The 26045-nt window shown below is 55.3% G+C and overlaps 2 protein-coding genes and 1 non-coding gene across 3 annotated transcripts in view; 1 reads left to right on the top strand and 2 right to left on the bottom strand.

Moving 5' to 3' along the window:
- Nucleotides 1–191: 191 nt before the first annotated feature.
- On the top strand, nucleotides 192–4375 carry DDX51 (DEAD-box helicase 51). The gene is made up of 15 exons (XM_087828808.1): nucleotides 192–546; nucleotides 643–794; nucleotides 1275–1425; nucleotides 1602–1747; nucleotides 1831–1902; nucleotides 1994–2100; nucleotides 2235–2343; nucleotides 2433–2578; nucleotides 2694–2892; nucleotides 2969–3084; nucleotides 3156–3272; nucleotides 3437–3538; nucleotides 3648–3711; nucleotides 3786–3920; nucleotides 4164–4375. Exons 1-15 carry the CDS (start codon nucleotides 192–194, stop codon nucleotides 4188–4190), a joined length of 1998 nt encoding a protein of 665 aa, XP_087684934.1. The 3' UTR covers nucleotides 4191–4375.
- A 2375-nt stretch (nucleotides 4376–6750) lies between these two features.
- The window catches only part of EP400 (E1A binding protein p400), a 57929-nt gene continuing 38634 nt past the window's right edge, over nucleotides 6751–26045 (bottom strand). Inside the window, exons 29-54 of the mRNA XM_087828370.1 lie at nucleotides 24266–24468; nucleotides 24019–24188; nucleotides 22535–22731; nucleotides 22045–22156; nucleotides 21770–21913; nucleotides 21457–21594; nucleotides 21174–21257; nucleotides 20701–20835; nucleotides 20466–20510; nucleotides 20240–20393; nucleotides 19773–20011; nucleotides 19477–19650; nucleotides 19120–19256; nucleotides 18960–19016; nucleotides 18154–18232; nucleotides 17782–18033; nucleotides 16696–16741; nucleotides 16513–16622; nucleotides 15141–15342; nucleotides 14848–15020; nucleotides 12938–13156; nucleotides 11034–11229; nucleotides 10252–10376; nucleotides 9494–9640; nucleotides 8477–8554; nucleotides 6751–7552 (exon numbers count right to left, since the gene is read on the bottom strand). Of these exons, the coding sequence (XP_087684496.1) occupies nucleotides 7280–7552; nucleotides 8477–8554; nucleotides 9494–9640; nucleotides 10252–10376; nucleotides 11034–11229; nucleotides 12938–13156; nucleotides 14848–15020; nucleotides 15141–15342; nucleotides 16513–16622; nucleotides 16696–16741; nucleotides 17782–18033; nucleotides 18154–18232; nucleotides 18960–19016; nucleotides 19120–19256; nucleotides 19477–19650; nucleotides 19773–20011; nucleotides 20240–20393; nucleotides 20466–20510; nucleotides 20701–20835; nucleotides 21174–21257; nucleotides 21457–21594; nucleotides 21770–21913; nucleotides 22045–22156; nucleotides 22535–22731; nucleotides 24019–24188; nucleotides 24266–24468 (3889 nt within the window). The 3' untranslated portion in view covers nucleotides 6751–7279. The remainder of the gene's footprint in view (nucleotides 7553–8476; nucleotides 8555–9493; nucleotides 9641–10251; nucleotides 10377–11033; nucleotides 11230–12937; nucleotides 13157–14847; nucleotides 15021–15140; nucleotides 15343–16512; nucleotides 16623–16695; nucleotides 16742–17781; nucleotides 18034–18153; nucleotides 18233–18959; nucleotides 19017–19119; nucleotides 19257–19476; nucleotides 19651–19772; nucleotides 20012–20239; nucleotides 20394–20465; nucleotides 20511–20700; nucleotides 20836–21173; nucleotides 21258–21456; nucleotides 21595–21769; nucleotides 21914–22044; nucleotides 22157–22534; nucleotides 22732–24018; nucleotides 24189–24265; nucleotides 24469–26045) is intronic.
- On the bottom strand, nucleotides 23173–23302 carry LOC148090821 (small nucleolar RNA SNORA49). The gene has a single exon (XR_015716265.1). It is a non-coding gene; the product is annotated as a small nucleolar RNA SNORA49 (small nucleolar RNA).

Below are 26045 nucleotides of genomic sequence, written 5' to 3'. Positions count from 1 at the left end.
CCGCCCCACGCGGGAGACGCCGACTCGCGCGCTGTCTTCCGGCGCGGCAGTGACGTCACGGCGCGCCTGCCGCAGCCCCGCCCCCGTCCCGTGCAAGAGAGGCCGGGCTCTAGCCCCGCCCTCGCGTGACGTCACGACGCACGCCCCTGCGTCATCGCCGCGCGCCGGCCGCCGTGCGTGGGGCCGCGGGCATGGCGCTCTTCCACGTCGCGCGGTACCCGGGGCCCGAGGCGGCCGAGGCCGAGGCCGAGGCGGAGGCGGGGGCGGGCGGCCGGGCCCGCGCGCTGCTGGAGCGGCTGCAGTGCCGGGCCCGGGAGCGGCAGCGCCAGCAGCGGGCGCAGGAGCCCGAGGAGGCCGCGCGGACCGAGGACGCGGCGGGGAAGCAGCAGCGGGCGCAGGAGCCCGAGGAGGCCGCGCGGACCGAGGACGCGGCGGGGAAGCGGCGGCGGCGGCGCCCGCGGAGGCGCAAGGGCGGCGGGGCGCCGGGGAGCCCGCAGGCCTCGCGCGGCAAGCGGCGGAAAGCGGACGGCGAGGCCCCGGGCGCAGGTGGGCCCGGCGGGGCGAGGAGCGGGTGGAGCGCGGCCCTGCGACGGGGACCGCGTGGGGTTGACGCGCCGCCCCGGCCCCGCTTCTGCCCCGCAGAGAGCAGCGAGGAGGCGGCGGGGGAGAGCAGCGTGGACCCCGAGGCCGCGGGGCCTCCCGAGGCCCCAGGAGGACCGGCCCCCGACGAGGCCTCTGGGCCCCCAGCCCGCGCTCTGCTGCTCGGGGGCTTCGGGAGGACCCGGGCGCCGAAGGTGAGCGGCCTGGGGGCCGAGGGGGCGGGTGGGTGCTGTTGACCCAGCCGGGGTTGGTGCCGTAGCTGGGACGAGGGTGCCGGCGCCCTGTCGGGGGCAGGGAGGTGTGTTCCAGGCGGAGCCCGTGAGGCAGCGATGAGCTTGGTGTGTAAGAACCGAGGGGTTTAGGTGGCTGGGGTGCGGCCAGGGACGGGAAAGGAGGTCAGGGCAGGCGAGTGCCAGGCGTCAAGGGGCCTGCAGCTTCTGCTCAGAGTGTGGCGGTGTCCTAGGTGTGGGGAAGCCCCCAGGGGGATCTGCCCGGGGAAGGAGCACCTTCTGGTGTATGTTTCCTACTTAAAGGCGGTGTGGGTCATGGGGAACTGAGGGGAAGCCAGGACAGGAGGTAGAGGGTCCTCAGGCCCCCTCCCTGCAGCCTCGTTCCCAGGGCCAGCGGGGCTCTGGAGCAGTCACTTGGGTTCTTTCCGTTACCCTTTACCACAGGTCCAGCCTTTCCTGCCAACATGGCTGGCCCAGCCAAGCTGTGTCAGGAAGAACGTTACTGAAGACCTGGTGCCTATTGAGGACATCCCTGAAGTCCACCCTGACCTGCAGAAGAAGCTGCGGGCACATGGCATCTCATGCTACTTCCCAGGTGCTCCAGCCTCGGGCAGGGGCCCAGGGTTCCTTCACAGCTCAGCTCCCCATGGGGGCAGCCCTATGTTAACGCATCAGGCCCCCCCCCCCCCGGGAGAGCAGCCCAGCCTGGAGGTCACAGATTGGCTTTGGTTCCTGCACAAACCTGACCAGCCTCACCTTCCATTTGTCCAGTCCAGGCAGCGGTCATTCCCACTCTCCTAGAGAGCACAACCAACGGGTTTCTCACGGGCAGAGGCGGCTACCAGCCCAGGGACCTGTGTGTTTCTGCCCCAACAGGCAGTGGAAAGACACTGGCCTTTGTCATCCCTGTGGTGCAGGTGAGTGTGAGGACCCCACCCTCCAAGCAGGCTGGTGGGCAGGAAGCCGGCCCTGCCCACAGGTCGCCCTCCTTGCCCCACAGGCCCTGCTGCAGCGAGCTGTGTGCCAGGTCCGTGCCCTGGTTGTGTTGCCCACCAAGGAGCTGGCCCAGCAGGTATGTGGACCCTGTGCTTGGGGGTCGCCCCAGAGTCCTTGTCACTGGTGTGGTGCTTTTGGTCAGGCCAGTAATACCTGTCTTCTTCCAGGTAAGCAAAGTGTTTAACGTCTATATAGATGCCACTCCTCTGCGTGTCGCCCTGGTCACTGGGCAGAAGCCATTGGCCAAAGAGCAGGAGAGCCTCATCCAGAAGACGTAGGTCCTGCTGAGCCGTGGGTTGTGGGGCGGCTGGTACGGGAGGAGCACAGCCCTGTGTGGACCCTGGGCCCCACAGGCTCCTTGAATTGGGGATCAGTGTGGGACTCCTGCTGAGCTACTCTGCTCCACAGAGCAGATGGCTTCCGCTGCCTGGCCGACATCGTGGTAGCCACTCCGGGCCGCCTAGTGGACCACATCGACCAAACCCCGGGGTTCAGCCTGCAGCACCTCCGCTTCCTGGTAGGTGGCCTACCTGCCCAGAGGGAGGCCCAGGCTCAGAGCTGATGCCAGCCTCACCCACCAGAGCCCTGGTCTCCTGTCTCCTGTAGGTCATCGATGAGGCTGACCGGATGATAGACAGCATGCACCAGTCCTGGCTCCCTCGGGTGGTGGCAGCAGCCTTCCCTAGTGAGGGTGCTAAGGACCCCTTTGCTCTGCTCCAGAGAAGGCAGCCCCAGGTCATCACTGCTGCCAGGTACCTAGTCCAGGGCTCTGCTCTGCCTTGGGTGGGGCACCTGGTCTGGTCTGTTTGGGTCAGAAGGGTGGCGGCTAAGCCAAGGCTGCTCCCCCAGCGTCTTCCCCCTTTTCAGCATCTGCTGTCCCCAGATGCCACTACAGAAGCTGCTCTTCTCGGCCACCCTGACCCAGAACCCAGAGAAGCTGCAGCAGCTGGGCCTGTACCAGCCCCGGCTCTTCTCCACACGGCCAGCTGGTGGGGGCCCCAGGGATGCTGACATGGACACGGAGGTGGACTTGGGTGGGAAGTACACCTTCCCTGAAGGGCTCTCGGTGAGCTTGGCGCACAGGTTGGGGAGGGTCCTGTCTGGGCTCTCGGGGCTGGGCCAACCCTGTGCTGTCCCCACAGCACCACTATGTGCCCTGCAGCCTGCGCTCCAAGCCGCTGGTTGTCCTGCACCTGGTCTTGCACATGAGCTTTTCCAGGGTCCTCTGCTTCACCAACTCCCGGGAGAACTCCCACAGGTGAGGCCGGGCAGGTGAGGGTGGGGGATGGGCTGGTGCTGGCCCCAGCCCACCCGGCCGTTTCTTTCCAGGCTCTTCCTGCTAGTCCAGGCTTTTGGGGGTGTGACGGTGGCTGAGTTCTCCTCCCGCTATGGGCCTGGCCGGAGGAAGATGATCTTGAAGCAGTTTGAACAGGGAAAGATTCAGCTGTGAGTGCCCGGGGAGGGTGCGCTCCCGGCATCTGCCTGGCCCCCCGAAGGGCGCTTTCGGCAGGATTTGCCGCCTCGTTCCATGAGAGGGTCCCTAATGGGGGGGGGGGGGGGTCCCAGCTTCTGGCCTGAGGCAGGTCTTACAACGCGGCGTATCCTAACAGCCTCATCAGCACTGACGCCACCGCCCGCGGCATAGACGTGCATGGTGTGCAGCTGGTGGTCAACTACGATGCCCCCCAGTACCTGCGGACCTATGTGCACCGGTGAGGGCTGTGCTGGGGCTTAGATGGGGTGGGGAGGGGGACTGCCATTCTACTGGACCCATGAAGGGCTGGGGGACCTCACTCTAGAGGAGTCTGTGCTTGGCTTCAGGGTTGGAAGAACTGCTCGTGCTGGAAAAACCGGACAGGCCTTCACGCTACTTCTGAAAGTGCAGGTCAGGCAAAGATCTGCAAGGTGGGGGTCGGGGAGGATGGGAGCTGTTCCCAGAACTCGGCATGCTTCCTCCAGGAAAAAAGGTTCCTCCAGATGCTGACTGAAGCTGGGGTGCCTGAGCTGGAGCGGCACAACACCCCCAGCGAGCTCCTGCAGCCGCTGGTCCCGCGGTATGAGGCGGCCCTGGCCCAGCTAGAGAGGGCTGTCAAGGTGAGGGGCCTGTTGCGGTTCTAGGGACATGTGGACGAAGGGGAGATGAGACCCTGGGTTTACCTTTTAGCTGGAGGGCAGGAGACCCTGGGCTCTGGGGTGGAGGCACGTGGCCCTGGAGGGGTGGTGGGCCAGAGCTGCGCCTGCTGGGTTAGTGCTGGCCTTTCTTCCACTCAGTTGGGAGGCTGGGCTGTGTGGCACTCCTGAGGGTAGACGAGCCGAGCTCTTCCTCTCTTCCCACAGGAAGAATGGAGGCAGAAGGCAGCCTAGGCAGGGCCTCCAAGGGCAGACGGGACGGAGCTTGGGGCTTACGGGCCTTCCTGCCATGGCAAGCTGTGTGCACCCTCCTCCGGGGGTAGCACCCGCCTGGACACAGCCCCTAGTGAGCTGCCTGACATCTGTGTGGTGCTTCTGCAGGACCCCCTCTGCTACCACCAGGCTGCTTCCCTTAGCTGGGCTGGGCGGGGGTCTGGAACCCGACGGTGGGGCTGCATCTAGACTCTGGCTGTGGGTGGAGCCTTCCGGGAACCCAAGGCCTGTGGGGAGGGGGTGATGACCTGCTGCTGTGTTACTTTCTCTGGGGCTGCGGGAACCTGGATTGTGAGGGGACCCAACAGGTGGCTCTGACAGGACTCGACACCCTGCTTTCACTTGTCTGAGGGAAGGCTTTGCTCTGATTTCTTGAACGTTCCCACTCTGGAATGGAATTCTGGCTTTGCCTTTGAACCAAAAGGCTGATTAAAGGGATTTTCCCCAGACTGAGGGAAAAAACACCTGAATACAGAGTTGAGAAATCGGTGGCTGCCAGGGCTGCAGCCTTGGGCTTGCATTTCAGGTCTCCCCACCCAGAGCCAGGCACTTGGGCTCCTGTGAGCGTCACCTGCATCCAAGACCTGCTGGGGAACCACAGGGAGCCCTTTGTCAAGTGCTTGAGATAAACACAACTAGCCATCACCTTTAACTAATTTTCTATGAACGACAAGATGAAAAAACATATAAAAAAATCATTTTATTACACCCTCTGTGTGGCGGGTATCAGTGCCCTTTAAAATGCTACTGTTCAAGTACCAATGGCTATGTTTACAAAGTATTTACATTTCCATTCTCCTTCCTTTTAAACTTTAAAACACAACAGCTATCTGATTACAACACTTAACAAAAAACCGTAAGGACTGGGAGAGGGGAGCCTCACCAGGCACCAAGTCTGTGTGTGTGGACCTGCCTCCTGCCTCCGGGGATGCTTTGGAAACAGCCCAGCCTTCCTCAGCACACACGTTCCTCCCTTCAAGGGTAACTGCTCCCGTGGTGGCCAGTTTGGGTTGGACAGTCCTGCTCTTCCTGTCGTTCAGTGTGTGGCAGTAGCCTGGTTCCCAGGCAGTGAGGTCCTAGCAGCAGTAACGGGAGGAGGCCTGGGAAACTGCCTCCTGAACTAACTTCAATGTGGAAAGTAACCCTTGAGGCTATTTTGGAAGGAGAATTTTTACCTAAGCAACGGTACTGAAGACAAGTAGGTCAGTGGTGACATCTGAGGTTACTAAACCAGGTGGTACAAGAAAACGCTTCTGTCCCACATTTTGCATCGGGGCGTCGCCGAAGCAAGCACACTTCCCAGGTGAGACTCGCCCTCTGCACCTAAGCGGCTGCAGCTGCACACAATGTCATTCCCTGCTGGGCTCTGTGTGAGTAGGAAACTGGCTGTGGCTGCTCTGTTGAGGGCGGTCTAAGTAAGTGCATCGACATTTCATCTAAGCGGGGACAAAACAGGGTGCACGATAAAATAAGCCAAGAAAACAGGACTGAAACGCATGTAGTTCTGCACACGAGTAGAGAGAGCAGGCAGTCTCCCGGGAACCAGGGGCAGGGCACACTCATAGCGCTGCCCCACATGCCAGCTTGTGCCAAACCAGAACCAACAGGCTTGGTTAACAGTCCTCTGTTTTCCTATGTTCAACGCAAAATTGAGCTGCCCCACTGGCTTCTCCAAGAGTTGCCATATGACTGTCCACGTAAACCAATGGAAATCAACACTACAGGACAGAAGATGGTCCTTCCTGTCATTTATAGTGGTACATTGGGGAGGGGAGTAAATAAAAATAAAATTAAAAATCTCAGTGCTGCAAATCATCCTTAGCACACGCAGACCTAACAGAACCCAACTGGGACCCAGTGAGTCAGAGGAGCAGAAGAATGGAGTGGAGAGGGTGTCCTCGGACGTGCACCCTGTGCTGGTGAACACTGCCAGGTAGGCGGACATCAGCCAGCCAAGTCCACTGCAGTCGCTCATTACCTTGCCGAAGTAAAAATAGAAAGTACAAACATGGGGTTGCCTCTTTGCCCCTCAACCATGGGCCCCTTGAAACTGCACAGACAGTTCACCGCTTTGCACAGAACCACAATGGAGCGTGTCTGCTCACGTGCGAGACCCTGGCAGAGCAGTCTGCGGTCTCAAGTCTATAAGAAAGAGTCTGCCATAGGCCGACCACCCTGCTGAGCAGGTTTCTCAGCTCTGCAGACACCTGGGCTGGGCATGAGCAAGGGAAACGATGACAGCCACCTCTGCTCTCAATGGACCCCACACCATGCACTCAGTGGTGACACCTGCAACAGCAGCACCTGCCCATCCTCTGGGCCCCAACTAATCCAGAAAGAAGACACATAAAGCTCCTGGAGCTGCTTCAGCACACTCACTCCCAATGCTGGGCCAGGATCGTGGGGGTGCTGGGATGGGAGCAGGCTGGAAGGTCCCACCTACAGAGAAACAAGTCGCACTGGCTGACCTTTGGAATGGAAGTTCAATCTCTGCATTCCTCCACACAAGCTGGGGATATGCTCCGATAGGCACCAGTACCAAGTGATTCCTTTATAAAAGTTACAAGTCACATTTTAGGAGAAGGAAGAAGCCCACTGGCTGTCTTGGATCTGAGATGACTGACCTCAGAGGCCTCTCTGCTTGAAGGACCATGATGTTTTCGGTTGGATATAAAAACCAAGCAATGGCTGCTGTCACAGACCATGTGGCTTCAGGAGTCACTATGACTCACTACATATTCCAAGCAGCCCCAAGATGGGCAGACATGGGCACTGGTGGGTCCCACAGGCTCAAACCCAGCCCTGCTGCTCTGGAGGAGGCTGGAGGGGCGGAGGACGCAGAGGAACTGCCGCTGCCGCGTCTCCTGTTGGTCTCACGGAGGTGGCGGCCCACGGGAGCACCACTGTGGTTCCACTGCTTCGCTGCAGCTGCAGCTGTGCAGGTGCCAACACCTCACACAACACCATCCTGAGGTTCAATAAATAACACCTACAGTTCTGGCTAGATGGTGAAATGCCTGGTGGCTGGGCCGAGGCCTACGCCTTCCTGACTAGGGGCATGGAGGTTTGGTGGGTGTCTTTAAGCGGACGGCAGGAACTCGCATTTGTAATTTGGGCTGCTGGTTTGGGCTGTCGGCGCTGGCTGGCACCTGTGCGGGGTTGGGGACACCAGGGGTCTGTAGCTGGGCTGCTGCCGTCGTCACAACTTGCTGCTGCATGAGTTTCTGCTGGACCACCTGTGCAGTTGCGGTCACTGCGGGGATCATCTGGACCTGCTGCCCAGCCGCCGTCGCCTGGGTGAGGGTCACCGTCTGTGGGGAAGCCTGAGCCAAAACAGAAAACACACATCACCTAGAAAATGCAGATCAAGTGATCACCATGACAAATCCAACACTCTTCAGGGCCAGTAGGGGGTTTAAGAAACCTAATTAGCATGAATTCTTTTGTGAAATGTGGAAATTACCCAACATACTGAAATACGACCTCTGGTTTCTAACCCAACAAAAGTAGAACACTAAAGCACTGCGGCTTTTAGGCTAACCTGGATGCCTTCGGGAGGGCAAGGGCTGAGGAGCAGGACTGACGGTGGCGGTCAGCCCTGACTACTACAGCTGTCCCCTGAACCACCTGGGTTTGAACGTACACGTGGAATCTGCATAAATGGGCCAGCGCAGTTCGAACCCACATGGTGCAAGGGTCAACAGGCACAGGTTGGGAGTGGGTGTTATGTGGAGGGCAAACAAGTTATACACAGATTTTCAACTGCTGGATGGTACACGCCCTAAACCCCACCTTGTTCAAGGGTCAGTTGTATCTGGTTTGAAATCCACATGCCAGTGTGATTCTGAGAATAAAAACGTGTGAAGCACCACTTGCATACGGACATGTGTTGTAGCAGCAAATAGAATGTCACAGCCTGCCCGCCAAGCTCTACAAGGAAGGCGAGTTGTGGCTGTTCCAGCCGTGTTTATACCTTTAGTTTCCCTGCAATGAAAGTGTGGCAGCTCCAGCCTCTGGGACACACCTGACATTACTGACTGGAGCACTGATCCTAGAAATGAACTCCTTTGGTACATTTGATGCTGAGTTTGTTATTGTCCTGTGTTATGAAAACCAGAAGTGACTCTAGTAATTAAATTCTACTTCCTAAGGAATAAAACCAAGAACCCCCTCAATCTGGGAAACAGGAATGTTACTGAAAAGCCCCCGTGGAAACTTCCGAGGTGGCTGCCCATCTGTGCACCTACCTGCTGGGAAGCAGAGGCGACCTGTGGGATGCCAGCCACAGGTGTCTGCTGCTGCACAACTTGAGGGAGCTTTGCAACCTTTGACAAAACAAAAAAAGGCAAATGCAGAATTCAGAAAAATGTACCCACAAACAGATTCCTTTTCTTCTCAATTATTAAAAAACACCACCACAGTGGCCAGATGAAAGAAAAGAGCCGTTCTCGTAGTGTGCTCACCTGGCTCCATTAGCTTACCTTCCTAACCTGCAACCATGTGTCACTTCAAACTTATTTTTGGTCACATACTTTATATAGTAAAGTTTTTTCTTTTACTAAAAACTGATCCAAGTTTATAGGAGAGAATTAAGGATGGAATAAATATTTCAGCATTTCACGAGATCTCAAGAGAGTCCCTCCTTCAAGTCTGGGCAGACTCCCAGGAGGGCCCCCACCAGTGAAGTGATTCAGGCCGACCCCAAAGTTCAGTTCTAGTCAAGAGGTGCACCAACATTTTAAAGAGGTTATTTCACCATTTTTTCCTTTAGTCATCACTGAGAGCTTTCTCTCTGTACAAACAAAATGTTCCACCACTGTGCAGTTGCCACCTGTGTACTCTGGGCTGTGGGGCACTGGCTCATTGAACAGCCCCGAGTGGCAGCTGCTGGGGGCTGTGACCTGACCCCAACCCCCTTCAGGTCTCTAACTCGTGGAACAGGGATGAAAACAAGTCTTGTCCAAGAAAACTCTGGAGACAATGTGAAATACACATACTTACAAATGACAAAGCTCCTCTCTATGAACATTAAAACCAGAAGGCATTTACTAGTTTACTGTATCTTAAAATATAAAACTGTCCCTGCTCAGCCTCCTGGGCACAGCGGCCAGCACTGAGATGTGTGCACCACTGAAAGAACCAAGATACCCTGGACAGAGCTCAGACGGCACCTTAAATACATCGATACACTTGCAGGAAGTAAGGAATGCCCAGTTCCAAAACCTAAGTGAAGCAGGGAACCCTGAGCAGTGGCTCAGGCTCACCTGGATCTGGGTCTGCACCTGCTGAGTCCCAGCCAGTTTCTGAGCCTGGGAGATGGGTGTGGTAAGAAACTGGGTTTTAAGGGCTGGCTGGGTGGCATAGGTGACCTTCTGTGGTTGGCCTTGAGCAGCAATCTGCTGTGCGGTGATCTGAAGAAAGAGAGACAGCCTAGGGTTAGAGCCAGGGAAGGCTGTGTCCCTCTCAGTGCCTGCACAGCACACACCCCAGATGTCAGCCTACTGAGGACTTTGTTTTGGGGCCTGAATCAGTTCAGAGCTGCCTCCTCCAAACTTCTGGGTCAGCAAGATGCCAACAGCACTCCTTCACGTCAGACTATCTCCCTCCCTCCACCCTCGAGCACAGACACAGGACAAGGACCCTGCCTGCCTCCTCTGTTCTGTGCACCAGCTGCTCAGAGGGTCAAACACTATGAGCTACACTTGCTTTCCCAAACACTTGTGGCACATTACCAGCCGTGCCGTCCACAGCCCACATCCTCACTGTTTCCATGAGCCCTCAGTGAACACAACTCCCCATCTTATAACCACCCCTCCCTCCGGGGCCTCGGAGTAACACTGACATCGAGGCCGTCTTCTGTGCAGCCCAAGTGCAGGACCTTGGGGTCTCCTGTGTGGGTGCGAGGCAGTGAGGCAGGGCCCATGCAGAACCCTTTTGTCCTCAGTGCATCCTGTGCCTGGTGGCAGGGCCCGACTCAGCCTCACGACAGGACAACCCAAGCACCCCACACAGGAGCCGGTACCTTCTGCTGGACAGCGGCGGGGCCTGGGGCAGCCTGCGGCTGGATAGCTTTCTGCTGCTGCACGGCCTGCTGCTTGAGCTTCAGCAGCTGCTGGACGTGCACAGGCTGGGCCACAACGGTCTGTCCTGCAAACACCGATCAAGTGGGTGAGTCACAAGCGCTGAACCAGGGTTCACACTAGCTTCCTGCATTTCCCTGAGTCACTGTGTTGTTCAGACTGACTGACTGCTACAGAAAATGATACCCTGACACTGAGACAAGCAAACCCATCTCTTACACACACTCGAGATGCTCCTAGGTCCACTAGGACATTCAGACAGAGCAGCGATTTTCAACCTTTCTCATCTCACAGCACACAAACTAAGTACTAAATTCTGCGGCACACCCAAAAATATATTTTTGCCAATCTGATTTTAAAAAAAGGTATAATGTTGATTCATTCACATCAGACGGCTATTGTTGTGTTGCTGTTGTCATTTATTTACTGGACAATCTAAGGGGAAAAGAGGTCTGTGCCCCTGACTAGTTAGGTGTTGCATGTTTTAAAAATTCTTGTGGCACATGGGTTGAAAATCACTGAGATAAAGGGACGGGAAGTCCCAAATGTTAATGGTTAAGTCAAGGGTCAAACTTGTACTCAGGCATCTGACACATTTCCCCTAATTAGCAGCACAGCCCTCTTGAAATGGGTGTCTGGTGAAGGAGCCAGCAGGGCTGGTGGCCACTTCCACCAGAAAAGGCTTGTTAGCCCCCTCCCAGCTTCAGCAGACGTGGACAGGCACCTGCGGTTTTCTGTGGCTGCCCGATGGCCACACTGATCCCAGCAACGTTCATGGGCAGGGTTGTGACACCTGGCGAGGAGACCACGGCCGCGGGCACGGACACCACTGGAGGCTTCGCCAGGGCTACCTGAGCTGGCGGGGGCGCCTGCGCCTGCATCTGGCCTTGCGCCTGCAGCTGCGATGTGGGGACCCGTGTCTAAACAGAGAGAAGAGGAGTTCAGAGATGCAGGAATTCGTGTATCTGGAAACATCTCCCCATGAGAGGTCAAGTGGCGTGACGTGGACAGGGTTCACAGGGTGGAGAGTGGCAGTCAGCCAAAGGCAAACATCTCATTGAAGGCTGACCTACACTGTTCAACCTGTCACCAACCAATGAGGGGACGGGTGTGTCAAGACCCTGCAAACTGATTGGTCACACAGCCTTAACATCTCCTGTCCTGACAGCAGCTCAATCACACCCTGCTCCCTACAGAACCTCTCATTTCTGAGTCCTCCTGCTAAACATCGACCTACTGCCTGGAGCTCACCCCGAGACCTGCCCTGAAGTCCACCAACTTAGTATCAAACCAAGTCCAAGCACTTTCTTAAGTTACATTTTAAAAAAGGGAAACAGAAATGGGTCTGTTTTTAGATGTACAGCAATTAAGACCACCTAGAAGGTAGAAAGACATGAAAATTGCCCATAATCCCAAACCACCCGCGTGTGACTATGAAGCCTGCGAGGCCTTGCTCTCACCCACGGGGACTGCTGTGAAAGCAGGTGAAATGGGACGTTAGGCATCTTGCCATCTGCTTCTCTTCCTTCCACAACCACCATTTCCTGAGCTGCTTACTGCCCACTGTGTGGATGCTGCACAAACTACTCAGCACACTCCTGAGTAATGGAGATCTCAGTTCCTGCTAACAGTCTTGAGACCAGCCAGCTGCACACTCAGCACTCTGCCCTGGTCCTGTGATTTCCTTAGGATGTGACAGAAACATCTTCAGGATGTGTACCTTCTTAAGCTCCATTATTCAAACCCCTGGGGCCAGGGGGAGCTGCCCCGGCCTGACCCTCACGCCCTATGACCACTCTTCTCTGAATTTGCACTTTTCATGAACACAGTGAAACCAAACATGCTTCTGCGGGTTTTATCCACTTTAAAGCTGGGTGAAGCACACCCAGAGCAGAGCCAGCATGCTGTGGGTGACTCGCTAGGATGTGGGCAGGTTACCTAAGCTGCCAGCCTCAGGTTCTGCACCTGCAAAGTGGGGTAATGTTAGAACACACCGTGCTGCCCCACAGTGGTCAGTGAGCACTGATCAGTTGGCAGGTGCAGCACCTAGGGCAGGTGGTGTCAACTGTCTCCTGTGCCAGGCTGGGGTCTCCCAGGCAGGGCCACCTTGCCTGACCCAAGTGTCTGGATCAGCACTGGTTGAATGTAAGTGACCTTCCTGACAGTTCCTGCATCCTGACATTATCCCTTCTCCAGAGTCTCTCGAGCCTACACAGCACTGCGACACCTGAACCTGGCTTCGGGGCCTTGTTGCTCCCCCCCACTTCCCGCATCACCTTCTCCTCCCTGCATCTGCACCCAGTGGCACCATGACACCTCCACATGGCCATGTGTTGTCCCCAGCATAAACCCTGCCCGCCCTCTGTAATATAGCTTGCGTCCCATCTCCCCCAAGCGCTCAGTCACGAGCTCTGTGACGCTTAAATTGCGGGAAGTACAATTACTTAAATGTTCGCCATGAGCTGTTTTCCTTCCTCTCCAAGGAGAACCCAGGTTTTTGGGGGAAAGACCCCGCCTTCTACTTTACTTGCAAGTCTCCTGTAACACCTAACGTCCAATCAAGTGGTAACAGTTCAGTTAAAATGTAAAGATGGTGGTTTGGAAAAACAAACATATCAGGGAACTTACAAGCCGGGCCACCTGGAGGTTGGCCACAGTGGTGCCCGTGAGCAGGGCTCCGGGCCTCGAGGCTGTGACGGTGGTAAGCTGGGGGCTCTGCTGCTGTGCGGGCGGTGGGGGCTGCACCTGCACCTGTGCAGTGGGCGGCGGGGGGCCTGGCGGGGCCTGCGGTGGGGGAGCCTGCTGGGGCAGCTGCAGTTTCTGCTTCTGCATTTTGATCAGGTGTTCCTAAAACCCAAATAAAGTAGCTTTTCATCAACGTCAGCTATACCCATGTGTACATCTTGGTTTTAAGTTACTGTTCTACACACATTAAACACCAAAGTGACCGGCTGCTAATGCGCAGGTTGTACACTGCCCTTCAGGGCCTCTCCACTGTTTTTAAAAGTCAGCATATCATGGACAAAAATCAGAAACGGTGATTCTGACAGATTAGTAAACCCACAGCAAAACTTCCAGGTTGTGATCACTCACAAGTCAAATCACATCCACAGCACATCAAACGTTTTAAAGGTCTTAAAATCATAGTCCCTTTTTTTTTTTTTTTTTTAAAATATATCTTTATTGACTTCAGGGAGAGGGAAGGAGAGGGAGAGAGAGAGATATAAACATCAATGATGAGAGAGTCATTGATCGGCTGCAGCCCGCAACCTGGGCATGTGCCCTGACCGGGAATTGAACCCTGATCGCCTGGATCCTAGGTCGACGCTCAACCGCTGAGCCATGCCTGGCTGGGCCATAGTCCCTCTTGAAATTTTAAAGTGATAAGATGTGCATCAGCTCCCAATTATTTATTCTGAATGCCTACAAATAAAAACTTTGTCTCTAAGTCAAAATATGAAGATAAAAAAATGTTTTAAAGAAATAAATGTGTGTTTTTTAAAAAAAAAATCCAGTGAGTTGTTCATGACTATCAGATCTCATCTCACATCCTGAAAATGAAAGTGACTTGGACTGAGGAGGGGAGGGTGAAAGCAGCAGGCAGGAGTGGGAGCAGGGCTCCCTGGGCAGCAGTGGCACAGGAGGCCCCAGGGTCTGAGCGGGGCGAGCAGGAAGGCCAGAAGAGAGGCACCTGGGCGGGACATCAGCTTTGACAGCCTGCCTCTGTAGAGCCCAGTCACTAAGTCAGCGCCACGCAGCAGAACCTCCCATAGAGAGGGGCACGGCCTAGATCTGAGCTGTCCAAGCTGTAGCCACAACCGCATGTGGCCATGAAGCCCTTGAGATGTGGCTGGAGCAACTCAGGAAATAAATGTTCTATATGGTTGCAACTTGATTCCCTGGCACGCGTCCTGGTGCCTGGAGGAAGCCTCAGTGCAGTGTCAGCAAGTCCTCCACAGCCTACTGACAGGCCCATTTGTCCCCTCTGAGCCGGGAAGGGACAGGCCCAGGGTTGGGTACTTACTGGGCAGGCCTGACAGCTAGCTGGAATTGTTATCACACATTTTTCTGGTTACTTCCTATATCCAGTACTAGTGTTTGTCCATTTGTGGCAGGAATATAGTATTTCCTTGAAAAGTAAATGCATTTACATGTACATCAGTTTGGCAAAATAGGAGCATCGCACTCAAACACCAACCAGTGAGAGACTCTGCTGCACGAGAAGCAGCCGCAACACAGCAGGTCTCGCTGCCCGTGCCTGCATTTCCTCCGGGTGGGAATGGGACCAAGGGGCCTCCGCCCTCTCTGGACCCCAACGCCGTGAGCACGGAGCACAGAAGGCAGATGGGAGGGTACCTTTGGAACAGGGATCAGGTCTCCAGAGTGCTGTGGACAAAAGCTGTTTCCAAAGACCACACACACACACACACATTTCCTGCCTACAGACTGCAGTAGGTTTCTGCAAAATACACTTTGAACTACACAACTATGCATCACCCCACAGACAGTGTGCTTACGGTTTCCTAGGAGGTGCTCACCGGTGTCAGCTTGCTGACAGCTTTGATCTGTGCAGGCGACTGGGCCTGGCCCTGGAGCTGCGGGACCTGAGCCTGGGAGGGTGGCGGTGGCGGTGGCGGCTGCTGCTGCTGCTGCCGGAGGAGCTGGAAGTGTGTGGGTGTGAGGGTCTTTCCTGGGAGCTGAACCCCTGTGGCTGGAGAAGTTGTTTCGTTAGTGGACACCAGTTACCTCCCCCACAACCCACCACAACCCATGGAAGCCGAGTCCTGCCTTCCAGGGTAGGACGGGCCACAGGAAAACAAGCCATCTCTACCTTGAGACACCTGAGTCACCAAAGACCGGCTTGGGGTCTGCACTGCTGTCAGGCTGGTAGTGACCACGGCTGAGGCTGTCACAGAGGTGACTGCACGAACACCCTGCGTCGGTGCCAGGGACACCAGGTCAGAAGTGGCTGGGGAGCCAACTGCTCGAGGCTGGTTGTGGACTACCTGGGCAGGTGCTGAGCCTCCGGAGGTCTGGAAAGGCAAGATGAGGACCTATCAGGTGACTGCGATATTCTGCAAGGCTTTTCCCCATTGCTAGATGGAAAGGGCACGGACCCTAGCCTGGGGCATGAGCATACCTGGAGGTGAGGAGGGGAAGGTGCTCTGGCACATTCAAACCCATGCCTGAGTTACAGAGCGGGTCACTTCCCCACGAGAGTGAGTGGCTTCAGATGACAGCACCTCATGCCCTCTGCAACACTGACGTCCCTCTGTCCTCACACAGAAGACTTGCTGAGACTGGACCACTCTCTGGATACCAGCACTTATCTCCCAAAATACACAGTCCAGTGTTCTAACACTCACTGTTACCCCCAACCAGACATGGAAGCTACAGCTTGGAAACTCATTCCCGTGCTCAGGGCTAGCAGCTCTGCAAACTCACCTCACCAAAAACTCAGAGCAGCCTCCTGCCTCATACACACTGGCCAGCAGGCATTCCGGCTGCCCCAGGGCAATAACAAACTGGTGCACCAACCCCCACAATTCCACCTCTGATACCCTTAAAGTGCTGCTGGCCCCTGCTGGCCACTCGGTGCAGTCACTGCGCGCTCCTGTGCCTCTTACTCCTTTCACTACTTAACAGGCTTAGGTCTAAAGCCAGCTTCATGTTCTGTGCTTTCTACCCCACCCGGCATCAATGTTTCTTTTCATTTCCTTTCTTGCCTTCTTTCAGATTTTTTTCTACCCCTATTTTTCATTTCTCAAAGTTCTCCATGTTCTTTTAAAATAGTTTCCTGGTTTTTACAGACATTCTTAAGCTTCTTTTATTTCTCTAAAACAGGAAGTATAATTGTTTCATATCTACACCCAGTAACCCCACTGTCGAGTCTAAAGGGTCTGCCCCACTATCTGTTCTTTCTGCCCCCTCAGAAAGCCGTCCCAGCTGCAGCCCTGGGGGAGAGTGCTGCGCAAGCACGCTGTGGTTCAGTCCTGTCTCTATCCCCACAGCACCAGGAAGAGGCTCTGGTCTGCGAGAGGTGCTCAAAAAGTAGCTCTTGGATGAGTTACTCTATCTTTTGAAATATCACACATCCATGCTACTTTACGAAGCTCAGCAAAGTCAGTACTTCCTGCACCCACTTCCCCAGAGTCTGAGGTTAGGCTGCTAATGAATATGCCAGGATCAGGGACAAAACTCACCGTCAAGGCTCCAGGCGCCACAGGTGATGCAAGGCGCTTGTTAATTGACTGGAAGGTGGCAGCAGGGACGCCCGCAATGGTGTTCACTATCACGTTTCCGCTCACTGTGCCTGTAGAGAAAGGGCTCTGTGAGGACAGAGCACGCGAGATGAGTGAGCTCCCCCTGCACATCTGACTTCTTACCTGCTGGCATGCTCGTCCCTGTGACAGACGTTTTAATGGCTCCCGCCTGCTGAAGAAAAAAAGTTATCTGAATATCAGGTCAAGCTCACGCACACATACACTGTAAACCCCCGAAAAGCTTCCATTTTACCAGCATCAAATCCTAACTCCTGACCATGGTTACTGGCCACACAGGCTGACTCCAGCCCCAGCCCCAACTCCTTGCACACTGTGGTGTCCATCCCTCAGTGAATGGTGCTCCAGCCACACTGACTCTTCTGACCCCACAGCTGCCAAGCTCGGGGCCTCTGTGCTCGCTGGTTTCCATTCTCTTCTGACTGAATCCTGCCACTCAGGCCACAGCCCCATCCTGAGCACCCACTGCTGTTCTCCCTGGGGTCCTGCCTGGCTGGGCTGCCTGCCCCACAGGACCAACTCCCCGGGAGCGGTGCTTAGTGAGTGCATTTCCTGAATGAAGGAGGAAAAAGCTGCTCAAGTGCCCAAGGAAATTCCACTACAGCAAAGACAGTTAAAATAAAGGGGTTGGTCTATGATGCCTGACAGTATCAAGCAGCTGAGCCTCCCACCCAGTCCCCGGGGTCCTTCCCATGTGTGACCTCAGAGTGGGCAACATGGGCACCCACAGCGAGGGCACACACCAGGGTGTGACGGTGACAGCGCAGGGAGCGTGAGATCACCAGTCTGCCTTTCTTTCCCTTTTTGTGCATTTTACCAGACAGGCGATGAAGACCTGCGTGTGCATGAGCAAGTACACTCACGGTGTCAGAAGGAGGGAAGTTTGCAAACTGGGAAATGGTATCTATTCTGCCAGTTTGTGGGGAGAAAGGGGCGACTTCTTCAGTTACGGTTCACAAATCCTATCTAATTCCAAACTTCCCAGGCACCTGCACCAAAAGAGCTGCCTCCACCCCACATCACGCTGAACTCTCACCAACTGCAAAAGCCTGGAGAACAGAGCCGGTGGTGTGTGGAAGGCCCCCCACTCTGGGAAAGGCTGGGCCTCCAAACCTCCCCCGACAGCAAGGTCTGCTGCTCTAGAGGCTGCGAGAACCTCAATGGAGCTGGAGGGCGGGAGGGCCTGCTCACCAGCACGGCGGCATTGCCCACCGTAGTGATCGCAGGCGGTGCCTTCGGTGGGGGCTGCACAGGCTGTGCTGGAGGCTGTGTCTGGGCTGGGGGCTGCACGGTGGGTGGTCCTGCGGGCTGCTGGCTGCCTGCTGCTGGGGGCTGGGGCAGAGGTGGTGGCGGCTGCTGGGGTGGTGGGGGCTGTGGCTGTGGTGGGGGTGGCGGGGGCTGAGCCACAGGTGGCTGCTGTGCCTTCTGCTGATCAGCCAGTGCCTGTAGGGCAGGAAGGAAAGGAGCATGGAGCAGCTAGGGCCTCAGCTGCCTGATGGCAGCTGCCCTGCTAGGCCTAGGCCCAGGCCTAGGCCCAGGCCCAGGCCCACCCTGGCCGCATACCTTCTTCTCTTTGGCGATTCGCTCTGCGCGAAGAGAAGCCACCTGGATAGGAGGCAGGGGCTTGTCATAGTTGATTCCACTAAAGATAGAAAAAGAAGTTAAAAATAAACTGGCAACTTCTGAAGTAGACAAATATTCTCGAAACCCACAGCTCTAGTTGCCAAAGCTGCCAGGTGCTGGAGGCAGCTCCAATTCATCCCAAAGTTGAGGGGCGCTGGGTGGGTCAGCCTGGGAAGGAGAAAGTGTCCCAGCCCACAGCTCTGTTCTCTCCCAGGCCTGAGAACAGGTGCTATAGGATCCCAGTGCATGAACACTGCTCCCCCACCCCAGGCACAGAGCTGGACCAGCAAGCCCCAGGGCTGCAGGTCCCCACAGGTCTCTTCATCATGGAACCCCTGCTTCCGGGACTCCTGCACCCTCCCCCACACTTGCCACCCACTGACTTCCTGGATTCCAAGCAAGTACACTCACCCCCAAACTGGGTATGTTTTCACAGAAGAGCCCACAAAATGTTTGCCAGAATGGAGGTGAGGAGGAGAGGGGAGAGCCCCTCTCGCCCGCCGGTGTGCCCTCCACGAGAGGCAGGCAGGACAACACCCTCACACCCTCTGCACCCTCCCTGTGTGAACAAGAGCCCTTCCTGGACAGGAGCCCCTGCTGCGCCTGGCTCAGCCACTCCACCACCCCCAGCTGATGCCGGGATATACCATTTGCACACAACAATTTGATAAGCTTATCGAGTGCAGTTGAGAGAACACTGGAATAGAATCATTTCAATGAGTGAAAGCGTGTCACAAACAGAATACCTTTCTGCCAACACGGATGCATGCTTGGGGTTTTTCTGGAAGGGGTTCATGCCAAGCCTACAGCACAGAATGGAGACAAAAGTTACAAAATGAAAGAAAAAGGAGACAAGCCTCCCGCCATGGCCCAGGCTTGGCTGAGGTGCAGGAGGACGTGGCCTACAGAGGCTTGATGGGGGGACTCCTCTTCCCGGCCGTCATCTTCATCAGGTCGAAGTGGCTGGTGTACAGCTGAGTGTGGGTGGCATTCTCATCCTGGGCGTAAATCTGGCCTGTGCGCAGAGGACGGTTGTTCTTGCTCTGAAACAAAATGGCTGGTCAGACAGTGACCCTGGGGTTGGGGCTTCCTGGTGACAGACACCAAGGACCCAGTGATCCTGGAATCAGGAGCAGGTGCTCCGTATGGACCCCAGCCTGCACCAAACATGACCGTGGCAGCCCCACCTCGAGTCCCCTGCCAGGACACCACTGAACCCTCCAGCGAGCGCCCCTGCGTGAGGATGGTCCCCTGGGCGCTCACCTTCCCCTCCTCCCTCGGGATGAGCACGCTCTCATAGCGGCTGCGGCACTGCTTAGAAGAACGGTAGATGCGGCTGCAGGAGTTGACGACGTCGCTGACGAGGTCCCAGTTGGGAGTGTGGGCCGGGGACACAATCGTGAGGTTCAGAGGCAGCTCCAGCAGCTGCTTCACGGCCTACAGGACCAAGGTCAGGACAAGGTCAACACGCTGAGCGTCAATCATGTTTTCCTGCCATCTGTAGTAGTGGGAATGACGGGGACAGACATGGGAAGGGAACCCACGGGATCAAGGCTCACCTGCAGCAGCGCCCAGTCCTCACTGATGAGCCACTCGGGGTTGTCAGGACCCGACTCGGCCGCCGGTTTGGCGAAAGTGGGCAGAGGCTTGGCAAACTGCGTCTGCTGCTTCAGCAGGAGGTTCTTCTTCTGCTCCTTCCCCTCCCGCCGCATCTTCAGGCCTGGGGTTGCACGGTCAAACAGGGACCGCGGGGGGACAACCGCCTCCCCATGCCGCTGCTTCTTCTTCCTGCCCGCGGCTGGAGGGAGAGGCCGGTCAGCACAGTAGTGCCAGAGCACCCGCTCACCTTGTGAGCCAAGGAGAGGGACAAGGGCCAACCAGGAGACCCTCACCCAGGAGCCTGGGAGCCCTTGGCAGACAAACCCACGCCTGCTTTCACTGCTAGCTGGGGCTGTGCATGCCAGGGCTCCTCCCTGCTTGGGAACACAGAGCAGAGTGACATGCGAGTGCGGCCAATGGTGCACACCTGAGGGGTCTGTCCTGTGGCGCCGGCGCTCTTTTCTCACATACACAGGGGGTAGCTTAGACTCAGGGACAGGAGTGGTCTCATACATAAGACACAGGACCGCGTCAATGTAGACGTCATTGTCGTCCTGGGGTGGTGTGGGCGGGGTCCAGAGCTGCAGGGAGAAGGGAGGGCGTGAGCTGTGGGACTTGGGAGGGAGGCAGACCCCCAGGGACGGGGCACTCACCGGCATGACTTCTGTCTGCCCATCTGCACCTTCGCAGGTGTATTCCTGTGGGAGACAGGGGAGCTTTCAACTGGACAGTCTCAAGCTGCAAGCCGCCTCCGTAACTCTTCAGGTAAGTGCAAGGGGCTTCACTAATTATACCACTAGGGGAAAAGCAACATGTGACCGGAAAACCGTGCAATGGTTCTCAGAGAGCACGAGTCCAGTGCTGCAGCGGATGATGTGGGGTGCATACCGCATTGTAGGCATCCTCTCTGCTGTAAGTGAGCAGCTGCTCCTGCTCCTGCTCCTGCAGCGCCCTGGCCTCCTCCTCTCGCAGTGCTCGCAGGTTCTGGGCCTCCCAGGCACTCACCGCAGTCAGCACGGCATCCTGCGGGAGACCACAGGCTTGACCAGCTTCTAGCACCATCCCACCTGGGACGCACCTGCCCCTCTACTCCCACCCTGTCTCACACTCAGATAAAGGACTCTCTCCCCTCTGTACTGTGGTTACTTCTTTTGTGCCCAGTGTGGAACCTCTATCAAGCACCCGTAGCATTAATACACTTAGAATTGCCAACACAGAGTCTCCCAAGACTTCACTGTCAATCAGTATCTGCACTGGTGGGTTCGGTTTCCATGCCTTTGATTCTAGGTGAGTCACTTTTCCTCCAAACCAAATTTAACACCAAAGAACCTGAGTGTCTCACGTGTTGAGATGATCCTTACCTCACTATGCCTCTCTTTTTCATGATCGATGGAAGTATGGAATAATTCCAGGTAATTCAAAGCATACTTTTCAATTGGGGTTAGCTGTTTCAAAAATATTGTTTGGATACAGTTAACTGCAGGTTAAACTAGGTTAAGTTCCTTACAACCCCCACCAACACTTGAATCAAAAAAGTGATTGTTTTTGACAATGTGAACAGAAAATATTTTATGCAAGAAACACATTTTTAAGACAGTGACTTGTAAAGAAAAAATTAAGCTGGAGAGGAGAAAATGCCCAAACCTGTTCCATGAAGTCAGCCAACTCCTCCAGCTGCGAGGGCTCCTGGTCCTGTGAGCCGCTAGAGTCCAATGACCCTGGCATGGCCTCCCCCGCCAGCTCCTGTGTATCTCCCTCCAGGTACTCGATGCTCTTCAGGGCCTGAGGAATTACGTGCTTGGATCAGATTGCTCTGACAGATGTTTAGGTTTTAACTTAAGGGTTTGAAAGAGCAGAAAAGGATCAGGAGGCACCTGCGGAGTCTGAGAGCAGATGGGGTTGGAGCCCAAGCGGGTGGCTCCTCACCGGGACTGTGGGCAGGCTCTGTTGTCCTTACCTCTATGAAAGGTCGTGCTATTTTGGGTGCAATGGTTTCTGTGACAGAAGGCTCCTGAGAAAGGACCACAAACTCCTCAGCTTTCACTGGGAATCCAGTGTCGTCCATGGGCGAGTACACCTCAAACAGCTCCTGGATGGTCCGCTGAACACAGAAACTCAAGTCACTCCCCAGGAACAGGAGCTGGTTTCATGCCTGACCTGCACTGGGAGCTCGATGCCAGGAGAACCGTCAGATTCCTCACTGACATCCACTAACCCGACAGATGAGGGTACCTGTGTCAGGAACGCCATGGAGTAGTCATTTCCCTGAGCAGCCACTTCTCGGATCAGGTCTTTGGTTCCATTCTTCAAAAGTTTCTCTTCAATGGAATTGCCACTTACCAGCCTACACACAAAACAAGATACACAGAGACAGCTAAGTCACTAGAGCAGAGACTATCTGGTGGAACACGCCCCTCGCCAACAGAACACAAACACTTGGTAACAGTGGAAACAACTGAACACCCTCCCCTCCTAAGGTGCAGGTGCTCCCTCAGTAGAGGCACAGCAACACACTGACGTCAGCAAGGTCCGTGTGAGCAACATCACCACCACAATTTCAAGCACACGAGATTACATGCCAACCAAATGTCCCCATAAAGAAAGAGGTAAAACAGCAGGAGTGCACGGCTGCCTGAAGGGAAGATCAACAAGACGCAGCAGAAGCGTCTCAAATGACCCGCAGGGCATCACCGCAGCCCCATTCCCAGCTCGTGGGCCTCACCTGTACACATGCACGTCCTTGCGCCTCCCAATTCTGTCACACCACTGCTGGGCCTGGGCATCCAGCACGGGGTTCAGGTCGTGGTCGTAGAACACCACTGCATCAGCCTCCACCAGGCTCACGCCGGTCGTGCGGCTGCGCGTGGAGAGGATGCAACAGAAAATCCTCCTGTCTCTGTTGAAGCTCCTCATCAGTTCCTGCCGTGAAAGAAGACTCTCTATCAAGACTCCTGGAAACTGTGGGAACCTCTGAGGCCTCTAATGTTTATCCACAAGACTGTTTGGTTCACGTTCCCACATTCAAATTACACCAGATTTCTAGCGCTTGATTCTGGCCCATTTGTGCATGTGTGTCCTTGGCTCAGATCTCCACATGCTATTTATTTTATTTTTTAAAATATATTTTTATTGATTTCAGAGGGAGGAAGGGAGAAAGAGAGAGAGAGACAGAAACACCAATGATAAGAGAGTCATTGATCGAGCCCGCAACCTGGGCATGTGCCCTGACCGGGAATCGAACCCTGATCTCCTGGATCCTAGGTTGACGCTCAACAGCTGAGCCACGCCCGGCCGGGCTCCACATGCTATTTACATTGCTTGAATCATCACAAAAGACGACCATCAGTCCAGGCGACTCGTGCTGTCAGCTCAATTCGTAGGCCCCACAAGAAAACATGTCTTCCTGGGGAGGGATCTGTGCTTTTTCATGTGCCCCCAGGCAATGCCAGGGCACTTTACATCAAAAGCCCCTGGAGTAAGGTTGGGGGAGCAGAAAAACAAGAGAGGCTCCTCTGCCCACTCGGGGTCAGCAACTGGAAGGGCCCCACTGGACACGCTCCTCTGCAATTAATCCAGCACCAGAACAGAGCATGGCAGATGCATAACCCTCCACCTTTAAGAAGTTCTACATACAATGTGTGACTCCACTACTGAGAAAATCTGTCGACGAGCTGAGCTGCCTCCCAGGCCGGCTTGGTGTGTGCAACGCGTGAGGTGCTGTGTGCATAGAATGTGGCAGCGTGATGCAGAGCCAGCAGCTCGCCGTCTGCTCTCGGGGACATTCTGCCATGTGCCAGCCCTGCTCCCAGATGCTGTGGACTGCTCGGGACTCAGCCCAGCCCCTGGCACGTAGACAGACAGCTCACTTCCCGTGCTTCCACTCTGGACATGGACCATGCTGGATTGGGGCTTTTAACACTTGTACAGGGAACAACTGTGCACACCAGCCTTCAGGAGGGGTGGTGGTGCTTGGAGGGAGCACGTTCATTTTTGAGGTTCACGTCACCAAATTTGAGTCTGTGACCTTGGGTTGACTCAAATTTCCCAAATAAAAAGAAATATTGGAAGATGGAGCTAAAAAGACTCACTCGAGTCATACACAGATGTACGTGCCTCCCTCTGTTCAGAAGGGCAGCGGCAGCACTGAAATTACACAGACTGAGTGCCAGGCTAGACTCTGGCGAGTGAGGCAGATATCTCCCTTACCTGCCGCTGCTCGCTGTTGGCGTTCTCATCAATCCGTATATAGGTGAGATGATGGAAGTTCAGGAACATCTCTAAAATGTCTAACATGAGAACCATCTGGGACAGAATCAGTACGCGACGTCCTTCCGACCTCAGCTTCTGTAGCAAGATCGCTAAGGCTTCCAGCTTTCCTGGGGAGGGACAACACCCAGGTCTCAACCCAAAACCGTGTGACCTGTGAGCGTGCGCGCACAGCCTCCTCTCATACCTGAGTCAAACTGGACCAGCCTCAGCTCAGGGAACTGCAGTGAGCGCAGGGCTGTCACCTGCTGCAGCTGCTGGGCGTAGGGTGCCGTGTGCTCCCGCAGGCGGTGCCTGAAGATCCTCATCCTGTGGCTATAGAGGGAGGGTGGCCGCGACACCCACAAAGACGGGGGCATGGCCACCACCGGTGGGATCACACACATCACCCTGAGAAGCAGAAAGCACTCTTGTCATATATGGCCCTTTAGCGTCTCCACCAGGCAGCACCTCTGATAGTCATCACAGGTGACAAGCCTGCTGGCCCACACCCTGTCACAGCAATCATGGGAACAGGTACCAATAGTCCTGACCAAGGAGTGCCGTGCAGGGAGAAACACCAGCGCAGGGCACCCCCAGACCCCAGGGCTCATGGCCCATTCTGATGGGAACTTTGGGACACGGGTGCTCCGTCTCCTGGGTGGTCTGGGGGGGAAAATCTGAACCCACCAGGAGGGAAGGGAGGTTGGGAGGAGGGGCCTGCACGGTGGCCAACCTGATGCCCACATCCCAGCCTCCAATGCCACCTACACCAGAAAAGCCCTTCTTCTGGCAGTCAGCTCAAGTTGGGTTTCTGTGACTGGCTATCAACTGCAGCAAACCAAAGCCACCTATCACCAAAACACTGATGAACAGAATCAGAGAACTAGATAGATGGAGAGATGTTCCATGTCCGTGGGAAGATAAACTCAATGCTGTCAGGTGCCAGCTCTTCCTAACTTGATTGAGAGACTCAACACAATCACCAGAACCCCAGGCAGTCATTTCACGGATACTGATTAGCTAGTTCTAAAGTTTACATGGAGGCAAAAGACCCAGAACAGCCACATGACACGGAGAAACCAGTCTAAGGACAGGCACCACCAACCCCAAGACAGACTATGAAGTCACAGTCACAGCAATCAAGACAGTGGTGCTGATGAGAGACGAGATGGGCAGGTCCGTGGAACAGAGTGGAAAGCTCAGACACAGACCTGCCTCTTTACAGTCAACTGATCTGTGACAGAGGCACAAAGATACTCAGACAACAGAAAAATTGTCAACAAATGGTGCTGGACTAGGCATCACATGCAGACATGAGTCCAGACACAGACCTCACCCTCACAAATACTGACTCAAAGGAATCCAGACCAACAAGGAAACTCCTACAAGCCCACACACAAGAAAGCCTGGAAGACCCTGGGTCTGGTGATGGCTTTTGCGGCCACATTCCAGACACTGACAACAGCAATGCTGGGAGGACAAGGAGCACCAGGACCCTCTCTCGCTGCTAGAGGGGGTGCAGGTGGTGCAGCCACTAGGGAGGCAGTCTGTTTCTTACAAAACTAAACACGGTCTTCCCACACAATCCTTACCAATCATGTTCCTTGGTATATTTACCCAAGAAAATTGAAAACTTACATCCACACAAAAACCTGTACAAGGATGTTTGCAGCAGCTTTGTTCATACTGGCTGAAACTTGGAAGCAACCAAAACGTCCCTCAGCAGGTAATGGAGAGAGAAACTGTGGTCCATCCAGACAACGGAGTATTACTCAGCTAACAAGTAATGTGCTACTGAGCCAAGAAAAGATGTGGAGAAACCTTAAATGCACATTAACAAGTGAAAGAAGCCAATCTGAAGACTACCTGTGTGACTCCAACTATGTGACGTCTGGAAAAGGCAAAACTATGGAGACAGTAAAAGATCAGGGGTTGCCAGATGATGGGGGAGGGACAAACAGGTGACCACAGAGAACTTTTAGGGC

Source organism: Miniopterus natalensis, chromosome 20, assembly GCF_054644295.1.
Source record: "Miniopterus natalensis isolate mMinNat1 chromosome 20, mMinNat1.hap1, whole genome shotgun sequence".
NCBI lineage: Eukaryota > Metazoa > Chordata > Mammalia > Chiroptera > Miniopteridae > Miniopterus > Miniopterus natalensis.
This window is presented reverse-complemented; position numbering and strand designations above follow the sequence as displayed.